General features: G+C 38.7%; 1 protein-coding gene across 1 annotated transcript; it reads right to left on the bottom strand.

The window, feature by feature from the left end:
* Positions 1–5,349: 5,349 nt before the first annotated feature.
* LOC121214256 (uncharacterized) lies at positions 5,350–6,747 on the bottom strand. Its single transcript, XM_041087859.1, has 3 exons — positions 6,373–6,747; positions 5,843–6,003; positions 5,350–5,623 (listed from the first exon to the last, which is right to left on the bottom strand). The coding sequence occupies exons 1-3, from the start codon at positions 6,745–6,747 to the stop codon at positions 5,350–5,352; spliced, it is 810 nt and encodes a 269-aa protein (XP_040943793.1).
* Between the last annotated feature and the right edge of the window lie 16,263 nt (positions 6,748–23,010).

Below are 23,010 nucleotides of genomic sequence, written 5' to 3'. Positions count from 1 at the left end.
TAGCACTCGGTTTCCCACTCTGATTTACATTCTGTTCAGACAACCTCGGGCAATCTTTAATGAAGTGGTCAACTGGTCCGCACTTGTAACAGGAGCGGTCAGGGAATCTACAACTCCTCGAATGCCATTTATCGCAATATCGACATTCCGTTCTATCTCGACGTTCATTCCCAACACTGGCGACCGAGGTGCCTCGTGTACCCACAGGGGGTCGATCACGATCTCGTCTAAAAAGGCCCGAAGTGCCTCTAGACCGGCCCACATCATCTCGAAATTTCTTCGATGCCTGTTGAAGAGACTTTCCCGAGGAATTTTATGAAACTCCCCAGTTCCCACATCAACTTTTTGTTTTTCTTTTCGAAGCTCTTCGGCTTTACAAGCTCGCTCGACAAGTACTACGAACTCTCGTATTTCAAGAATGCCAACGAACATTTTTATATCTTCATTCAGCCCATCCTCGAAGCGTTTACACATGATAGCCTCGGACGAAACACATTCCCGAGCGTATCTACTAAGTCTAACAAATTTTCGCTCGTAATCAGTAACTGACATAGAACCTTGCTTAAGCTCTAGAAATTCCTTCCATTTTTGATCAACAAATCTCTGACTGATATACTTTTTCCGAAACTCAGTTTGGAAAAACTCCCAAGTTACTTGCTCTTGGGGCACAACAGAAGTCAGAGTAATCCACCAATAATAGGCAGAATCGCGTAGCAAGGAGATAGTACACTTTAGGCATTCATCGGGTGTACAAGATAGCTCATCGAGTACCCGGATAGTGTTGTCCAACCAAAATTCAGCTTGCTCGGCATCGTCGCTATCCGTAGCTTTAAATTCAGTAGCCCCATGTTTTCAGATTCTGTCAACTGGGGGCTTATTTGACCTTATTTGGTCAGTTACCGGAGGTATTGTAGGTGCGGGGGTGGTATTAGTCGGGAATGGAGGTTGTGGAACAGCCGTATTAGTTCGAATGTATTGGTTGAACCAATCATTCATCACGCTATAGAAAGCTTGTCTAGCTTCATCATTCGGGTTACTAGCATTAGGTTGAGAGTCCGCCGGCGCTGTCCCTTGTGCGGGAGCAGGCGCTACACTCTCAAGATCATCAGCTACCGCTCGGTCGGGATCGGGATCCATTACTCTATATAAACACATTTACAATTGTCAGAAATCACCACACTATCAAATAATCACATAAAATGGCATGTATAGCTAGACACAACGCATTACGGTAGTCCTAGAATCGACTAAACCGTAGCTCTGATACCAATCAAATGTAACACCCCGAACCCGAGACCGTCACCGGAGTCGAACACGAGGTGTTAACAGACTTTAAACCACTTATAAAAAAAATTTCCCAGACACTGCCAATCTGCGTACTAGTCGCTTTAAAAATCATATCTTGAGTTCAGAAACTCGGAATCCAGTTCCGTAAACTTTCCCTGAAACTAGACTCATATGCCCATCTACATATTTTTTTCTAGAATTTTTGGTTGGGCCAATTAGTACAGTTTATTAGTCAAAATCTCCCATGTTACAGGGACCGACTACACTGACCTTTGCGCATTACGACTTGGATATCTCCCTGTACAGGGCTTCAATACTGATTTCGTTTGTTTCTATAGAAACTAGACTCAAATAGGAATCTATACATATATGACATGACTCCTAATTGTCTTTGGTTAATTTATAATGAATTTCCAAAATTGAAACAGGGAATATAGAACCCGTTCTGGCCCTGTCTTACGAGAACCTGAATATCTCTTAACATACTGTCCATATGATCGTTTCGTTACTTTCCTATGAAAATAGATTCATCAAGGTTCGTTTACATAATTTATTCACTATTTAATTCCCTTCCTACTATTTTTAGTGATTTTCCAAATCTACATCACTGCTGCTGTCAGCATCTGCCTTTAAGGTAGACTTTACCTATTTCATAGTTTCCATGAATCAACTAGCCCTTTTAGCATAAATAGCACAATTTATGATAGTGATTAACCATTCCCATGGCCAATCCTTGTTAAGCATATCCACACCTCTCAATAACCATATCCATACCAAATGATTATAACATTATACTCAAACATATATAAGCCATTTTCGCATGGCTATCCAAAATTATACAAGTCCAAAGGGTCCATGACCCCCAACAAAAAGGGTAGTCCTATACATGCCATTTCGAAGTTCAACCAAAATTGTACCAAAAAGGGGGGGGCTTTGATAGTGTGGGCGACTTCGACTTCAAAATCCCGAGTCCGATAGCTGGAGAACCAAAATCTATAAAACAGAGAATCAAGGAGACGGAGTAAGCAATTTATGCTTAGTAAGTTTTGAGCAAGGGATTCCAGCACAACAAAAGTATAGCATTCATGTAGCTAAACGGATAATTTCATATGCACAATTTTTCAATATCATACTTACTTCACATTACCAACCCTTTTATTCATACACAAAGATCAACTTAGCCAAAGGCCGGTAGCTCATTTATCAACTGAGCGAATACTTATTTGTAAGGGCTCAACTAATTCAAAGCACATACGAAACATACCTCAATGTTGGGATGTTTCAAGCGTATTAACTGAAATTTTTACAGCAAGATCATTCATTCCCAAATCACGTACCTTCGGAATTTAACCGGATATAGCTACTCGTTCAAATGCCTTCGGGACATAGCCCGGTTATAGTAACTCGCACAAATGCCTTCGGGACTTAACCCGGATTTAGTAACTCGCACAAATGCCTTCGGGCTTAGCCCGGAATTAGTATCTCGTACAAATGCCTTCGGGCTTAGCCCGGAATTAGTATCTCGCACAAATGCCTTCGGATCTTAGTCCGGATATGGTCACTTAGCACAAAGCCTTCGGGACTTAGCCCGGACATCATTCAAATAACCATGCACATTTAACAATAAATCATAGCACATTCGTATTTCATTTTTGTTAGCAAAACTCAAACACAAGACACTTATCATTCTTGCAATTTCGGCTCAATAGCCACACACAAAGAGCATGATTTTAATTTGCTTAAAACATGATCTAATCAAATCATAATTTAAGCTCTTTTACTCAAGAACTTACCTCGGATGTTGTCGAACGATTTCGATAGCTATTCGACCACTTTTTCCTTCCCTTTATCGGATTTAGTTCCCCTTTGCTCTTGAGCTTGATCTAGATACAAGTATGGCCAAACCTCCTCCTAATCCTCTTCCAAACCAAACATGAAGCAAGAACTCCTTCCTCCTTCCTTAGAATTTTCGGCCAAAAGAAGATGAAAAAGGATGAACAAAATTTTTCTTTTCTTTTCTTTAACTCACGGCAAAGGGGGGGGGGAAACAACCACACACTTTTTTTTTGTTTTCATCATATTCCCTTTCATTATTTAATTTCCATGCTCATTATTTTATTTTTTTCCACCCATGATGCACCAACACAACATGTCTATGACATGTTTTGCCCATCACACTTGGTCTACCATGCTTGTCATGGCCGGCCACTACTAATAGGGGGGAAATTGACATGCAAGTCCCCCCTTTTTCAACATGCACTAATAGGCCCTTATGCTTTGACCATCACATTTCAAAATTTTCTCACATAAGTCCTATTTGATAAAATTCACTTACAATTAACAAAATTCAAACACGAAATTTTCACACATGCACATGTACATATAATGAGCATCAATTATGACGGTTAATTATTTTTATGACTCGGTTTAGTGGTCCCGAGACCACTTCCCGACTAGGGTCAATTTTGGGCTGTCACACGTTTGGCCAATTCACAACCCAAGTCCATGGAATCGCCCATGGGCCTCAGGCAACCTATCGGTTTCCCCCTTACGAGTGTTTGCGCACTTGCAAGACTATCGTAGCCAAACTTTCAGCTTTTCCGCATTTTGGCTTTTCTGCATTTTGGCTTTTCTGCATTTCAGCTTTTCGCGATTTGCCGATCTACTTGTGTGTGAAGTGTATGTACACACCTGGTAATAAAACGTGCTGCGATTTTCTTAGCCTCGAACCTGCAATCGACATCATCCTTCAATTAATTTCATGTTTAAAACATATCTCTACCAAAACCGAAACCTCACCTTTCACCTTACCTTGCGTAACAAGTTATAACAACCTTTTCTTTAAGCACTAACCACAATCAACTCCTAGATCTGCACCAATCTTAACTATTAAAACCAAAATAACAGGTGACTTGTATCCACCACAAGTCACCCTTACCTTAACTATGACCATTCGGCCAACTAAGATCAAGAACACTTACCAAGGTTTCTCTCCTAATGAGCAAATCGACAGAGATCTAATGACTGAGATTCGATACCTATTCCTACCCAAAATCGATTAGAAGAAGTGAGGGATAATAATCAATACTTAGCAAAACAAACCGATTAGAAGTGCAAATACTTACACTAGAATCGACTGAGTGGAAAGGGTAGTGGCGACACCAAGGGTATTCGGCCAAAGAGGTGTTCGACCCCTTGAGATTTGTATGGGAACAAAAGACTATTCAGTACCAAGGGAAGAAGAAAGAAGAAGTCGGCTAAACCACAAGTGAAACAAAGAAAATTGTGTAGAGGAAGGATAGAAATCGACACAAAGAAAAGAAAGTAAAGCAAAGGGTTTTCGAATTTTAGGGAAAAGGGTTTCTGGCAATAAGGTGAAGGGAATTCGGCATTAGCCTGGCCACCTCCCATTCAGCACCTATTTATAGCCCCTATAGCCGAATTTCTCAAGCCCAAGTTTCCAATTTGGCTCCACCTCATCCTTACTTCTCATCTCATCGTTTTTCTCCCTGATACACCCTTGATGCTTTCCTTGAATTTCTCATCTTATCACTTCCTACAGAGTTCACTCCAATGCCACATCTGTCCACCCTTTAAGTAAAAATAAATCCCTTATTTGAGAAAGTGGGATTCGAACCCCAGACATCTAACACTAGCCACACGCCACTTATCCCCTGGGCCAGCAGACTCTTTTTTGTCCAATTTTCCCTTCACTTATTCAAAAGCCCACCTACATGCCATCAGGGTTCTCTTAATAATTTCTAATAATTAAACTATAATTTCTTTTACCACTAGGTTCGAACTCAAACCTTGACCAAGACCTACCATCACATAATTAACACTTAACCAGAAATGCTCAGCACACACAAAAAGAGAAATTTGAGATTTCGGGATTTTTGGGTTTTGAGATTTTTGGGGCGTTACAACTCTACCCCCTAAAAGAAATTTCGTCCTCAAAATTTTACCTAATTCAAACAGTTGAGGATATTGACATCACGTCGCTTCCTCCGGTTCCCAAGTAACCTCCTCATCCATGTGATTATGCCAAAGCACTTTGACTAACTAAGCGTACTTCCTTCTCAGTACCTTAACATCACAACCAATTATTTGTATGGGCTCTTCCTCGAATGTTAGGTCTGGCCTGACCTCGATTTCCTCAACCGCTATGACATGTGAAGGATCTGAGTAATACAGCCTCAGTATGGAAACATGAAACACGTCATGGATCTGGCTCAGTTCAGGAGGTAACTCCAGTTGATAAGCGACTAGCCCAATCCGCCTTACAACCCGATATGGCCCAATGAACCTTAGGCGTAGCTTCCCCTTCCCTCCAAACCTTAACACATTCTTCCACAGAGAGACCTTAAGGAAAACTAAGTCCCCCATTGCATACTCTATCTCACGACGCTTAAGGTCAACATACGATTTCTATCTATCCAAGGCCTCCTTCAACCGATCCCGAATCAATTTCACCTTATCCTCAGTATTTGCTACTAACTCAGGGCCCAAAACTCTTCGTTCGCCCAACTCTGTCCAACATGTTGGAGTTCAACACCTTCGCCCATATAGTGCCTCATACGGAGCCATCCCAATACTTCCTTGGTGGCTATTATTGTACGCAAATTCAGCCAACGACAAATAGTCCTCCCAGGTACCTCGGAACTCAATCACACATCCCCTCAACATATCCTCCAATACCTGGATCACCCTTTTCGACTATCCATCATTTTGAGGGTGGAATGCCGTACTGAAGTTCAACCTAGTACCCAACGCTTCATGTAGCTTCTTCCAAAATTGCGAAGTGAAACGTGGGTCCCTATTGGATATTATGGACACTGGCACTCCATACAATCTTACAATCTCCACCACATACAACCTAGCCAGCTTTTGTAACGAGTAGTCCGTGCGAACTGGTACGAAATGGGCAGACTTGGTTAACCGATCCACTATAACCCATATCGAGTCTTTCTTAGTAGGCGTTAAGGGTAGCCCACTAACAAAGTACATAGTGATCCTTTCCCACTTCCAAAGTGGAATCTTTACTGGCTGAAGCAATCCTGAAGGCAACTGATGCTTCACCTTCACCTTTTGACAAACCAAGCATTTAGTTACGAACTCCATAACCTCGCGCTTAAGTCTAGGCCACCAATAAAGCTTCCCGAAATTCTGATACATCTTGTTCCCGCCAGGATGCATAGCATAGAAGCTGCTATGTGCTTCCAGCAAAATAGACTGTCTTAGATCATTGTCCTTAGGTATACACATTCTCCCACGGAAACACAACACTCCTTCATAGTTTATCCCGAAGTCCAATGTCTCCCCATTCTTTACTTGCCTAAGACGAGCACCCAAGGTCTCATCCATCAACTGCTTACTCTTTATTTGCCCAACCCACATTGGTTTTACTTGAAGCTCAGCTAACAAGTTACCATCATCCAACAAACTTAAACCGGCGAGCATAGCCCTCAAGTCTGAGTTAACCCTACGACTCAACGAGTCGGCTACCACATTCGCTTTGCCAGGGTGGTATTCAATCGTGCAATCATAATCCTTCAATAATTCCACCCACCTACGCTGCCTAAGGTTGAGCTCCTTCTGGGTAAGGAGGTATTTCAAACTCTTATGGTCCGAATAAATTATACACTTTTCCCCGTATAAGTAATGCCTCCATATTTTAAGCACGAAAACCACTGTAGCTAGTTCCAAGTCATGGGTTGGGCAATTCACCTCGTGAGCTTAAGTTACCGTGACGCATATGCAAACACCTTTCCTTCTTGCATCAGTACACATCCCAAGCCTACTTACGATGCGTCACTATAAACTGTTAACTCCTTCCTAGGCACTGGCTGAATCAATACAGGGGCCTCAGTTAAAACCTTCTTAAGTTTTCCAAAACTCTCTTGCTGCTTGCCCGTCCAAACAAACAGTACTCCCTTGCTTAACAACTTAGTTAACAGTGCAGCAATTATTGAAAAACCCTCGAAAAACCGTTGATAATACCCTGTCAAACCCAAAAAACTTTAGATTTTCGACACCGACTTGGGCGTTTTCCTTTCAAACACCGCTTCGATTTTCCAGGGACCCACCTTAATCCCCTCCGCTGACACCACATGTCCTAGAAAAGTAACCTCCTTAGCCAAAATTTGCACTTACTGAATTTGGCATATAGCTGCTTCTCCCTCAGAGTCTACAACACAATCTTTAGGTGCGCATCATGCTCATCCTCATCTCTTGAGTAAACCAAAATGTCATCTATGAAAACTACAATGAACCGATCTAGGTAGGGTTGGAAGACCCAATTCATAAGATCCATGAAAGCGGACGGTGTGTTCGTCAGCCCCAATGGAATCACCAAGAACTCGTAGTGCCCATAACGAGTTCTGAAAGCTGTCTTATGAACATCCACCTCCTTAACCCTCAATTGGTGATACCTCGAATGTAAGTCAATCTTCGAGAAGACGGAAGCTCCCCTAAACTAATCAAAAAGATCATTGATTCTCAGTAGAGGGTACTTGTTTTTAATAGCTAACTTGTTTAACTGCTAGTAGTCGATGCACAATCGCAAAGTCCTATCCTTCTTTTTCATGAATAACATCGGTGCTCCCCACTGGGACACTCTTGGTCGGATGAATCCTCGATCCAACAATTCCTGAATTTGTTCCTTAAGTTCCACTAACTCCTTTGGTGCCATCCGATAAGGGGCGATGGACACCGAAGTCGTACTAGGTAACAACTCTATTCCAAATTCCATTTCTCTACTGGACAGCAACCCTGGCAGCTACTTGAGAAAGACATCAGAAAATTCCTTAACTATTCTCAACTCCTCAACAGTAGGGTGCTTCACCTCCGTATCGCTAATGTAAGCCAAATAGGCTTTGCATCCCTTTCGCACCAACTTCTCAGCCCTTAACGCCGAAATCACGTTCGACAGATAATTTCGGCGTTCACCAATCACCACCACCTTCTTGTCCTCCATCGTTCTTAACACCATTCGCTTTGCAGCGCAATCCATGATGGCTCGGTGTTTCACCAGCCAGTCTATACTCACTAAACGGCAACTCCATCAAGTCCGCTAAAAAGGTAACCCCTTGAACTACTAAGGGTACTTCCCTAAACAACTTATTCATTCCCACTAACTGACCTAATGGACTTATCACAGTCATTTCATCCGAAGTAATTTCAAACATATCACCCAAAGGTTCAGTCATATTGTATGCAACATACGGATGCGTCGATCCAATACCAATCAATGTAGTGTAAGGTAACTCGTAAATAATGAACGTACCCGTTACCGCATCTAGGGTATCCTCATCTTCTCGGCAATAAGCAGCATAAACCAAAGCTGGCTGCTTCACCTCAACATGGCCTGCATTTTCGCCTAGTGCTCCATGACCACGTCCATTACTGTTACCGCCCCTGGCCTGCCCACTACCCCCTTGTAGCAATTGACCACCCCTTGGTGGCTGAGCACCACCTCGGCCCATGACTGGCACCTGAGCTAACATTCTAGGGCAATTCCTAATCTTATGCTCCATAGATCCACAAGCTAAACAAGCTCCCGTCCTATTCCAACACTCGCCTCCATGGCTTCTCCCACAATCAGCATAAGGTTGCACCCCTAGATTAGCAGCAGGGAGCCCTGCTCTAACTAGCCCAATAACTCTGGCCCTAGACCTAGGCCTTTGTCCAACACCAGGAGTCTCAGCCTCTCTCTTATTCTTACCCCTTTCCATCTCTCGATTTAAGCGCTACGTGAGCTTCACCTCCTCCGCTATCTTTGTTTTCTCCACCAATTCTGAGAAAAATCACTCCTTTTATGGAGCTATCAATACCTCGAGGCTGTCTCTTAGTCCATCCTCAAACTTAATACAATAGTTGTAGTCCGTTGCCACCATAACTCTTGCGTACCTACTAAGACGTAGAAATTCTGCCTCATAATCCACCACCGATTTGTTTCCCTGGGTCAAGTTCAGAAACGCCTTCCTTCTAACATCCACATAGCTCGCACCTACATACTTTTCTTGGAACGCAGCTTTGAAGAACTCCCAAGTGACCTGCTCGGGTTGAGTGGCCTATTTCACTATCAGCCACCACTGGTAAGCTTCCTCCCTAAGTAGTGAGACTGCCCCTTTTAGTTTTTGTTCCGGTGAGCAGTCCAAGTCCTCCGTTATCCTTTTCGTGGCCTCCAACCAATATTCAGCCACGTTAGGAGCCACGCCAGCCATGCCCTTAAAGACCTCAGCCCCGTTTGATCAAAGCTACTCCGGAATGGACCATTGATTTCCCGTGCCATTATTAGGCCTAGCGACCCTCTCCAAAATCCTTAGCATTACCTGCGACAATGCATCTTCTCCCGCGGCCCGACCATACGGCCCAGTCCTAGCTACGAGTGAAGCTAGAGCCTCTTCTACTCCAACATCGGGCATATGGCCTGATGCTAACGACTCAGCCCTAACACTTCCGCGACCTCGGCCACGGCTTCTCGCACCTCTTCTAGTACTTATCATCGATTCACGTATTTTTTGGATTAAAAATTTTATGATGTTTTAGTTAGTTTCAATAATTGACCCGATGTTTTATAAAAGTATTTAAAGAGAATATTGTTTTCAAAAATCCGCTACAGTTTTAGAATCATACGGGCTTCAGTTCCATTCTAACATAATCATCTATAGTAGCCCTTTAATCTACTGTCAACAATTTAAACAGGTTTAAGAATAAAAGAACTTACTTGGTTCGACGTCGGAGACTCGGTGTGCCGCTCAGCAAGACTTCCCCTTTTCCAAAACATTGTAATTCGATCAATTTTTTTTAAATCACAAAAAAGAACCAAGTAATAAGGCCCACTTCACAGTCTGAGTTTTGCAACCTCGGCTCTGATACCACTAAATGTAACACCCCAAACCCGGCACAGACGTTATGGCCGAATCTGGCGTAACACATTGAAGTGTTTTAGCGAAAACATTGTTTCATTGAAAACCCTTCCTTAAAAAGTTACATCTCAACTGATTAGTAAATCTTTTTTTTTGATTGCGAAGCTTTGTTTAAAACATTCGATAAATGAAAAATTATCCTTTAAAAATTTAGTTGCGGAAATGTAGTATTGAAAGAAAACTATGGTTTAGAAAGTCCATGTTCCAGTTCTTATAATTACAACACATGAAATTAAGAGATCCAAACAATAACAAAAGGGCTAGGCCTTATTACAATCCATACTAAATGAAAATTGCTTAACAAGTGAGTAAGTTAAATACTTTTAAAACGAATTCAAATTGTCGTGCTAGCTGGGCACCCAGAGTCCTTCCAGACATCAAACCTCCTACTGAGCATCACCTGAGAAAAATAAAAGAGGGGGTGAGTCTTCGCAAACTCAGTGTGTACACCCTCGACAAGTAACAAGCAAACATCATTCACCATACAACATACATGCAATGCAATACAATGCAACCTACCCCAATAATCCATCTGCTACATACCAACTCCGTCCCCCGGTACACACCATGTGGGGATATAAATATCGACGCACCCATCCGAAACACTCTAATGGTAGCCCGTTGCAGAACTACCTTCATTACAGCAAGCTGCCAATCACATATTGGGCTTTAAAAGCCGTCGGTGGATAGACGGTTGTCAAGCAACCATGCGACCCTCATATACTTCCTCCGTTCCATAATTCCCAACCAATATGCATCCTAAACAGAATATCATATGAATGCAGCAGATATACATGTAGCAACCATAAATCTTACACTCATCGCATAGGGTTATTTTAGTTATTTTTGCCCTTAGGGGCATTTCGATAATTTTTTTATTATGAGTTTTTACTTACCTTGGCCCGTTAACAAATCCCGTGAGCTAAGATGAAAAAATACTATGCACCAGATAGGATTCCAGAGAAGAGGAGGTGGGTCATTAAGACCGCTTAAGTACCAAGCTCTCCCTAGATCCAATCCTAGACATGCATATACCCGTTGCCACACCTTAACCCTATGACTTGTCCATGGTCTTTAATAAATTAATTAAGTTTTATGCAGTCATCATATACTAGGCCTACAACCTCTTACAAAGCCCAAGAAAATCCCCATACCTATATATATATGGCCTACTAGGCCCAATCTCTTTCATATGACCCATTAGGCCCAAATCACATTCATTTGGCCACTAGGCCCAAATCACATTTACAGTCATGCTCACATACAATTTTCCATCACATAGCATCAATTATCAATTTTTGCCTACTATGTGCCCAACAGCCCATCGGGCCTGTTTAGCCCATTCTGGCCTGTTTGGCCAATTCATAACCCAAGTCCATGGAATCGCCCATGGGCCTCAAGCAACCTATCGATTTCCCCCTTACGAGTGTTCACGCACTTGCAAGACTACCGTAGCCAAACTTTCAGCTTTTCGGCATTTCGGCTTTTCAGGATTTGCCGATCTACTTGTGTGTGCAATGTATGTACACACTTGGTAAAAAAACATGTTGCGGTTTCCTTAGCCCCAAACCTAAAATTGACATCATCCTTCAATTAATCGCATGCTTAAAACATATCTCTACCAAAATCAAAACCTCACCTTTCACCTTACCTTGCGCGACAAGTTATAACAGCCTCTTCTTTACGCACTAATCACGATCAACTCCTAGATCTACACCAATATTCACTATTAAAACCAAAATAATAGGTGACTTGTATCCAACACAAGTCCCCCTTCCCTTAACTATGACCATTCGGCCAACTAAGATCAAGAACACTTACCAACGTTTCTCTCCTGAGGAGCAAATTGGTGGAGATCTAAAGACTGAGATTCGATACCTATTCCTACCCAAAATTGATTAGAAGAAGTGAGGGACAATAATCAATACTTAGCAAAAAAAACCAATTAGAAGAGCGAATACTTATACTAGAATCGACTGAGTGGAAAGGGTAGTGGCGGCACCAAGGGTATTCGGCCAAAGAGGTGTTCGGCCCCTTAAGATTTGTATGGAAACAAAAGACTATTTGGTACCAAGGGAAGAATAAAGAAGAAGTTGGCTAAACCACAAGTGAAACAAAGAAAACTGTGTAGAGGAAGGATAGAAATCGGCACAAAGAAAAGAAAGTAAAGCAAAGGGTTTTCAATTTTTAGGGAAAAGGGTTTCTCGAAATAAGGTGAAGGGAATTCGACATTAGCCTGGCCACCTCCCATTCGGCACCTATTTATAGCCCCTATAGCCGAATTTCTCAAGCCCAAGTTCCCAATTCGGCTCCACCTCATCCTTACTCCTCATCTCCTCATTTTTCTCCCATCCTTTCCTCGAATTTCTCCTCTTATCACTCCCTATAGAATTCACTCCAACGCCACCTCTGTCCACCCATTAAGCAAAAATAAATCCCTTATTTGAGCAAAGTAGGATTCAAACCCCAGACCTCTGACATTAGCCACATTCCACTTATCCCCTGGGCCAGCAGTCTCTTTTCTGTCCAATTTTCCCTTCACTTATTGAAAAGCCCACCTACATGCCATCAGGGTTCTCTCAATAATTTCTAATAATTAAACTATAATTTCTTTTACCCCTAGGTTCGAACTCAAACCTTGACCAAGACCTACCATCACATAATTAACACTTAACTGGAAATGCTAAGCACACATAAAAAGAAAAATTTGAGATTTCAAGATTTTTGGGTTTCGGGATTTTTGGGACGTTACAAAATCCGTACAGTGTAAAATTTTCTATCTTTTTCTATAAAATTCTAAATATTTTTGATTTAGTCTCAAATTATTTCTAAAGAGTTTCTAAGGCCTTAAAGGCTCGAAATAAGGACGATATACATGTTCTTGAATGACTTTAGGTATGATTCATGAAACGTATGTGATTGAATGTTTAAAGTTATGTTTTTGTAATAATGATCCGTAACCTTATTTTGGCAATGGATACGAGTTAGGGTGTTATATATGAAGTCTTAAAATTTCTATAAACAGGGACTAACTAGATCTATTCAGATCTCCCCAACAAAGAAATTTCAAAATGATGCTTGTCGATTCCCTTCTCCTTTAGGATTCACTAGTAGAGATAGACCGAGACTAAGTAATATGAGATCCTTGAACTCACCGGTTGCCAGTATGGCTAGTGTTAGAAATGTGGAGAAACCAATCTGTGAACATTGTGGTAAAAGTCACTTTGACAATTGTCTATTTAAATTGGGATCTTGCTCCCGATATGATTCCACTGATCACTTCTTTAAAGATTGTCCGAAATGGTACAACTACTCTAGAAAACATACTGTTAGACTTGAGACTACTTCACGAAGAGGTAGAAAACTGGGAAATAGTAGAAATGTTACAGCTGGTCGAGGAAAAGCTGTTGAGACGATGGAGCAAACATAGTCTAGAGCACCTGCCTGGTCCATAACCTTACTTAGGTAAATCCATGAACTCAATTCGTTTATTCTTTTCTATTTTTACTAGTTGTCTGAATCATGAATTGTCTTATGGTTCATCAATTAGATAGATGAATTTTTTGAATGAACTCTTCAATTCAAGGAAGAAGTGATCCCTTCTCTCGCTACTGGTTGATCCTAGATCTACCCCTCCCCCTCCATCAACTAATCTTATTCTTAGATCATGTTCGTGAAATTGAGAAAAATCAATATTTTTATGTATTTTTAAAATTTTTTTGTGTATTAAATTACTATAATTTGATATATATATATTTCCTTCATTTTATTTCTTTTATTTTTTTTTCTCATATTTCCTTTAGATGAATATAAAACAAAAAAACTCCAGATGCTATTTTTTCATTTCACGGGTCGAGAAATCTCCTTCAAATCTTTTTTCTGATATACATAAAGTAGATAGAAAAAGATTCGAAGTTCCTATTTTTCAATCATGAGGAAGCTTCTGCTTTAGATGTTATTGCCGGTATATTCTCCCTTTTTTGATATTGATGTATATGCATTGATTGACCTTGGGTCAACACATTCCCATATATGCGCCACATTAGTAAACAAAAAAGAACATAGTTGTTGAGTCAACCGATTATACAGTGAGAGTAACAAATCCAATTGGTTATTGTGTCTTAATTAATTAGATTTGTAGAATATGTCCACTAAAATTTTTGGCTTATGATTTTCCTACTGATTTAATGCTATTACGATATGATGAATTTGATCTCATTCTAGGTATGGACTAGATAACTGAGCATAATGCACTAGTGAACTTTCAATAGAAACAAATTGCCCTAAAATATCAGAATGGCGAACTTATCTATGTTAAGGCTTGTTGAACAAATTACGCGAAAAATATAAATTCAACATTTTCGACTTAGACATTGATTTGAAAGGGTTGTAAGGTGTATCTTGCATGGATTCTTGATTATTGGGTATCAAAATCAAAAATTGATCAGGTGTCGATAGTTAAATAATTTGTTGATGTGTGTCTCGAATAATACTCAGGTTATTGTAACGTGTAGGTTTGTGCAAATATATACAGTCGTTATCAAGTAATAAGTATAAGAGTTATTATCTCCACAGGGACTATGTCTATTAATCAAATAATTGAAAAATTATGAATTTACAAGTTGGTCAAGAAAACATAATAATTTAGGGTGATAGATGTTAAGATTAAATTAATTAACTAAATGCAAATTAACCTAAATGCAAATGAGATGAAATATGCAATGTGCTGGTTTAGCAACAATTTTCACACGTTCAACAAGAATAACATGAATAAGCTAGAATAATTACAACCTTTGACTTAATTAATTTTTCATCATGCTTAACAATGTTCGGAAAATATTCCATGGCAACTCGATCGTTAATTAACTGGAAATCTTATATAAGTTTGACCGAATCTTATACTTAGAAAAATATACATAAATCAATGTCATAATTTAACTAAGGATTCCTTAGAATTTATGTGAAGTAATAGGGATAGATTAGGTTTGAAACAATGTATCTCTTCGTCTATTACGAGCCTCTAATTTATTCCAATTAAGATATAAACTAAGCATGCATCCTCCAATTATCGTGTCCATTTGTTATGATCTGATTAGTATTGACTAATTCTAATGCAATCAAACATATTTTAATGCATGAAATACATTATGATTTTAATTGGACGCATGAACAACTGAGACACAAAACAATATAAACATGAATTAAAAGAATTTTATCCAGTCATTGCAATTATTCTAGCTAAACAAAATTAAGTCATATTGTCAATGGAAAAACATCAAAACAATTTGCAAACATGTGGAATAACTAAGAACAAAATTAAAGAATAAGGAAGAAGATACTTTTAATGATTTTGGTGACTCTCCAAAGACTGATCATGATGGCTTCCTCCGATTCTCGTGATTGATCCTTCGCAAACTAATCCTCAAGGTCGCTGACCAAGAGTGGTTTTCCTTAAGGAAAATGCTAGCTAAAAGGAAGAGGGAAAATAAAGGGCTTATGCATGGAAGAGATGAAAGAAATGAGAGGAATGTGAGTTGATGGATTAGTGAGGGATGATGGAATGAGAAGTGAGGGTTGGTATTTATAGTAGAGGGATGGCATAGGAGTTTACTAAAAATAGCTTCAAGATCCCTTGGTTCTTTCCTTTGCTTGGCCGGCCTTGAAGTGTGGAGAAGAAAGTTCATGGTTGCTTGATTCATGCTTGATTTCATGCAAGGGGTTGGATAGTTTCTTAGGTAAAAGTTGAGGGTTGACTCCTGATTCTTTCACAAGTGTAAGGATCTCCAAATAAATCTTTCAAAAGCTAATTTTTGGCTTCTCATATGTCTTTTCCAATTTTAGGCCATTCTCCCCCTTGTTGGATGGTTTTTTATCATCCAATTCATAGCAAACTCAATCTTTTTAAAAAACCATCTTCCAAGTTGTGTTGCATGGAATTCTTAGGTCCAATTTAATGAGCTTGCCATCCACATGATGTACAATTTAACTTGTCTTCATGTGTGATATTATTCAACTCCCATGCTTTATTAATTCAATAGTCCATCTGCAACATTTTGAGTAAAAAATTAACATCCTACATAAAATAATAAAATAATAAACTATGCAAAATTAATTCTTATTTGTATAAAATTGCGAACTTCACTTAATTTATATCTAATGTCTTAATATGAATGAAAATCACCCAATTAGATATCAAATACTCGAGATTAAAAGAAATTCTAAGTAAAAAAAGTGATATAAACAATTATAGAATATCTATATCATTTAGAGTTTACACACCCCTAAACTTAGTCCATTGCTCGTCCCGAGTAATGCTTCATGCAAAGTAAGAGTTTATGGAAATATTGCACAATATTTACAAAGAATTAACTTTTCACATAAACATGCAAAAAAAAAAATTATGCTTACAATCTCTTTTTGCTAATAAATTGCTCACATACAGATATTATTCTAGAATTTTATGTTAAGCACAAGAAGATGCTATCATAAGTCATAATTTGCATGCATTCCAAAGTCGTATATAGAATTCACCATTCAACAAATTTCCTTATCTAATTAGACAAAAAAATCCTAAGGTTTAATTATTGGTCTTTATATGTTGCAGTTAGTAATTTCTCTCCACTAATGTAGTTGGCATAATTATCAAAAGCAATAGGTCTTTGATAAGGTTGTAATGAGACTAGGCTCAAGGTAAGGATAAAGAGAAGTGCTTTTTAGGCTAAATCATCTTAACCTTGACTTTGTGTTGGATCTTTTGGGCTACATCTTTCCTACTAATGGGTTTTAACACCCCAACTTTAGTTTGAAGCTTATGCCTAACAATACATCTCAATACTTGAATATTTATTTTACTCTTTTTCCTGAACAATATATCTCGACATTTGGGTAGAGATTTTCTTCTTTTTTTTTTTTGAATCATGAATCATATGTACATCTTTCTAAATTTTCCCCCAAATTTGTATCACCAAGACAATTATAGTTAAGATTGGTGCAAATTAGAGTAGAATTAAAAAGATGATAATATGACTTATGACATAGGTGAATAGTAATAAAATAGGCTTAATGGCTCAAACTAAGGTTTCAAGGTTAAATTCATATGGTAGGCTTAAAAGGCTCAACAATCCAAAGAAAATGTGGCTAAATCATATTTAGATTCTTCTGCCTCCTAGAATTTCATCATAAGAAAGTTACTAAGACAATTATAAAGACTTAAACCTTCATGCATGTCTATTTCTAGGGAAAGGAAGTTTTCACGACAAAGACTATATAAAACTAATGAAAAATACAAACATATCATAACTAAGGTAACATATAATAAGAACTTAAATAAAATAAAAAATTATACTTGCATATGGCTAACTTATTAACAAAAGTTATTTCTAAGGATCACTTTATTTCAACATACTTATGTGGGAAAATTGATTTTTTTTAAATCATACAAGATTGACCCTTACCCCCTTTAAAAAAAGTAATATCGTTATTGCAAAATAACAAAGTAGTGAATGAAAACTGTACACCAGGTAGGACTCAAAAAAGAGAGGTGAACCATGAAGAAATCTAATCCTTAGACATGTACATTCACATTGCCACACTACTATGCTCTTTACTAGAGAACAAAATTAATAGAAGAGCATTGGCTTAGTTTATTCCTAACTTGCAAATTATTCAACTTTATTATGCATAAAATAAAATATTCCTCAAATAGAAAAAGTCTTAAAAATAATACTAAAGAAAAAGAAATTCCCCCTTTTATTCGTTTGAATCATCCTCTTTATCTTACTCCCTTGTCCTTTTGTTCTCGTTTGAATTCACATCCTCTTCTTTCCATGACTTAAAAATATGATCTAGGAACTCAGGAATGAAATTATTAGAGATATTTTTAAAAGTATTCCTTATGGAATCATCTCTAATTTTTGCACATTTCCTATAAGCCTGTTGTTGGTTATGAATAAATTTCCACATATCCATCATAGTTGAAAATTTTGATTTCTTCATAGTGTTTGAAGAAGTGGGTATTAGAACAGTCAACTCAGGATTAACACTTGGCTTCACTGGTTCAAAAAAATTTGGTTCCACCCTTGGTTCAAGGTTGTTTGGTTCCTTTTCAGATTCTGCTTCTTCTGTTTCATTTATTGAGTCAGCTTCTGATTAAGATTTGGTTGGTAACTCATTAGGTTCAGGTTTGTCCGGTTCATTTAGCTGATCTGGTTCAACAGTTCAACATTATCTACTAACCTTTCAAGTTCATAGATTATTATACAACCTTGAACATAATGGCCCTTCAGGTTTGCTTTTGATTTAACTTGGACCCTCAAGCAAAGTGAAGTAATCAATGCTGGAAAAAAAAAGCATTTCCTACCTTTTCTCTTGCACAATCTTGGATTTCTTTGAGAACAATTTTCCCAACATTGACAGACCTTTCTGTCATAATTGGATACAATAAAAACATTATTTCCATCAAGATAGTGGAGCTATGTGAGATAGACATGAAGCTATATTGAACAAAGTAGAACCATACCTTAGCTATTGGTTATAAGTACTTCTTTCGGCAAGAATAACTGTTCTACTTTTTTATAATCCGTGAGGATCCCAGATTTGTAACAACATTCAGTACTTGTTGAAGAAAATCCCAATTGATATTTGTCACCATGGCAGAGTACTCGTCTTCTTCAACATCAGGTAAGTTAAACAAATCATTAATGGGCTTAAAAGCAATGGGTGCCTTCTTCTTACAAACAAGAACCTCATTAGCATCTGGCATGGTCAACTTGACATAGAAATCTCACACTAATTCCTCTTCAAGCATTGATCGTGCATCACAAAATTGATTCCAATTTAAGGCATCAATTATTTTTTGAATTGAAAAAGGCACAATCATCTTGTCATTGCTCTCCAAATTTAAAACTTGTTCTCGCATCGTGTGTTGATTTTAGAAAATAAAACCCTCCAATGCTTAACCAAAATTGGGTTCTCGGTAAAAGGTTTTGAAGATCGAGTTCTTTTACAAGTTAGAGCAAAGTGTCAAAGAGTTAGGAGGTTGTAGCAAAAGTGGTACGGTGATGATAAACTTTTAGGAAGGGATTTGTGATAACAAAAGGGCATTAGGTGTGAATGCCATGAAAAAGTGAAGCTTATTGTAACACCCCTAACCCGTCTTCGTCGCTTGATTTAGGTTACAAAGTATTACAACACACATATTCGATTTCAGAAATATAGCCTATTATCACAATCCAAACTAGAATTAGTCATCTGATTATTCTAAATGTGTTCCTATTTAGTTAACAAATCTGAATCTTCATTTTGCATCTCACAATTTCTTTGAATACTTAACAATTCAACTCTCAACTATGTAATAATTGACCCAACATGATTCAAGGTCATTTGAGTGAAGCATTAAAGTAAACAATGAATTTCTTCGTGCATTTAGGTTGAATCAATACCAGATTTTCTATCAAAAAACTTTTCAATTGATTAAAACTTTGTTGGCACTTATTTGATCAAACAACTTCAACGTTCTTGAAATAGCTATCGGGATATGGTTGAAAATGTAATGCCCCAAAAATTTAGGTATTTATTTTGTATGTTGTGTTGCATAAATGTATGCTTGCTTCAATGGCTGGGTGTCCTGATGAGTGTTGGAAGGGTCCTGAGTTCAAGCCTTGGATTGTACAAAATTTTTATTTTTGCATGATTAAAATCTCCTGTTAGTGAGATTCTTAAATAAATATGGGAAGGAAGTGTCATAAAAAGCGTGTTTGTCTATAGGTTAGTGGCTTGTGGAGTGTTAAGGGGGATCTGAGGTTCGAGTTCTGACTGCGCATAAAGGGTATTTTTTTTTTGCTCCTGACGTGGGAAGATGTTGTAGTGGGATTGAAATTGAGGTGTTAAAGTAGTGTTAGGAGTTGTGGTTGACTTCTAGGGACTAGGTAGAGAAAGTTTCAGTTGGTAGGGATTTGGGGGAGTGGGGTAAGGTTGAGAGATCTTAGGAGTGATAGGGGGAGAGAAATTCGGAGTTGAATGGGGTAGTAGTGAGTGTGACGAATATGGAATCTTACTTTTGGCAATTTGCAATTTTTTAAACAAAAGGCTAGGAGTTTGGTCATTGTTTGGTTTCAGCTCTTTTCTCCTGGATGTGAATTGTTGCTTTTTGTTTTGGTTTCTCGTTTTAGGCATTTTTGGATTGTTCTTTTTGATGTTTTGGTCACTGACCTCTTGTGCTCTTTTTCTCTCTTTCGTATCAAGTCTCTTGAGCGAACACACTTTCTTTCTTTCATCTGTCATCTTTTCTTTTCTCCTCATTCTTTTGACTAAATATACTATCTCCCCCTCTTTCGAATCTCGTATTTATTGAAGTTCTTTTTCTCTGGTCATCTAATTTTTGAGGCCGAATACTCTATCCCCTTTGGGTTGTGGTTTGGTGTTGTTCTTCAACAAGTCAGTAAGTAATCTTGCACTGCAAAAGCTGAATGTTGTTCTCTTCTTACTGATTCTTACCTTCTTTTTCCTAGGTGTGGTGTATCTTGCGGTTTCTTGAGTTCTTTGGAAGTGAAGGGGTTGCCATGAGTGCCGAGCAGTCGAACCTTTCCCTCTTTTCTCAATCAAGGTAATTCAATTTGCAGTTATGGTGTTCTTTCAGACTTGGCTTGATTATGAAGGTGTTGGCCGATGGCCTACCTTCTCTTATTCTTGGGCTGTGTTTTATTAAGCTGTATATTAGTCTCATGTCATGTGTTTGGTGGCCATCGTCAATGGGTTTCGCTGACTATGTAGCTATTCGATTAAGAGAGTAAACTAGCCTTTGTCAACGGTTTGAGCAGGGTTAGCTACTCTTGCAATCAAGGCAAGTATCTGATATTATTATAAGTTGGGAATATAGAAGGGGGATTAACCCTAGTAGTAATCGACTAACGGATTATAATGATTGAATGCAGGTTAAGGGAACTTTTGGGCTAGACGCACGCTTCGCAACAGGTGTGTAACCACACTTCAATATTCGTTAACCGGCAAAAGCCGAAAAACTGCGCGTGTTAATGCTATATGAGCGTGCTCACGCTTATGCTGATCTCGGAATGCAAAAAAAAAGGGCATGTGATTGTAAGAGGCCACTATGAGTGATTTCATGGGCTTTGGCTAGTTTGGGCCACGTTGGGCTGGGAATGGGACGAGTGGACCCCACGGGCCGTAGGTCCCACACGAGTACACCACACGAACGTGTGGATATTAGTGGACTAGGCTATGTAGTTCACACAGCCAACGTCATTTTTGGGCTTATTGGGCTACATGGGCGTGTGGACCCTCATGGGCCGTGTTATAGGCTTTAGGCCCATTTCTTCTGTTTGAATGTTAAGGTTGCATGAGTCACCCAAGCCGTACTGATAAAATGACGATTAGACCCCTAAGAGGTAAAATGACTGATATGCCCCTATAATGTAATTGAGTTTATTTCAGCATGATATTTTGCATACACGTATTATATTATGACATGACATGATGCATGAGGTTGGGATTGATATATTTAGAGGAAGTGTACTGTACTGGCAGCTCTGCTACCAATATTGTTAGTGCCGCAACCGGTGCTATATTTTGGAGTGGAGGGATGGGTGGGTCGATTTTATCCTCACATGAAGTGTAAGGATGGACAGAGTTAAGTGTAGAGGATGGATGGGTAGGATCTCTGTATGCATCTCTAATACTGTACTGAACTGGGCTAAGGCCCATATGATACTATTACTTAATGGGCTAATACCCACATTGATATTGCCACTAATATAAGCTTAGGCCCAGACTGCTTTGCATTGCATGCTTTACTGGTTGGTAAATAGGGATTATGCACTGAGCTTTCATAAACTCACCCTTCTGCTTATCTGCGCAGGTAATCCTTAGGCAAGTCAGTGCTGCGAGGGACTCGGAGATGGCTACACCATTGTTTACGTTCTCGAATTTGGATTTTTAGTAAAAGTAGTTTTATTTGGGTAAATTTTATGTAATAAGGCCGCTTTAAGTTTTTTTTAATTAGGGATTTATTTAAATTGATTTATATCTGTTGCCAGTAAGGCTCGGGTTTCCAAAAGGTAAATGATTTTCAACTACCATGCTACGCAACTTATTTTAAATGCTTCCGCAATGAACAATGTTTTTAAAGTGTAATAATGATTTAGTATGACACACGTTTTACTAAACAGACCTTTAATTTAACAAATGAACAAAATAAGTTAACTTCTCATAAAGAGCACAAATGAGGTTTTAACCCAAATGGACTTTTCCAATAAAACTACGCTTTTCAAAACTCACTCTAATGTGACATCACAGATTCAACCATAACGTTTAGGCTGGGTTTGGGGTGTTACATTTAGTGGTATCAGAGCTAGGTTGCAAAACTCGACTATAGATTTGGGTTTTTCCTAAAAACATAAATTTCAAAAAGAATTGTTTCAAATAGTGAAAAAATATTTTGAGGTGCTATTTCTAAATATGTGGTTTACTAAGTCTCCTGCACTGATCCTGTAAGTTCTCTAAAACTACTTTTCGATTTAATTGAAATACTGATATTATTGTAGAAAATAGACTGCACTGAAACCTTTATTAGGGTGACCTAAAACTGTAGTAAGACTACGACCTGCGAAAACAAACAACTCTAAATTATTGATGCTATTTTTCATAAAACATCCGTTAATAAACACTAGAACTGTAAAAATGATGCATAAAACTGTTACTCCAGATTATATGCAAATCGATAATGAGCACCTGAGGTACTCGTGGAAGGGGTACAAGAGGCCACGGCAGAGGCTGTGGA

This window comes from Gossypium hirsutum, chromosome A01 (genome assembly GCF_007990345.1).
Source record: "Gossypium hirsutum isolate 1008001.06 chromosome A01, Gossypium_hirsutum_v2.1, whole genome shotgun sequence".
Lineage (NCBI taxonomy): Eukaryota > Viridiplantae > Streptophyta > Magnoliopsida > Malvales > Malvaceae > Gossypium > Gossypium hirsutum.
This window is presented reverse-complemented; position numbering and strand designations above follow the sequence as displayed.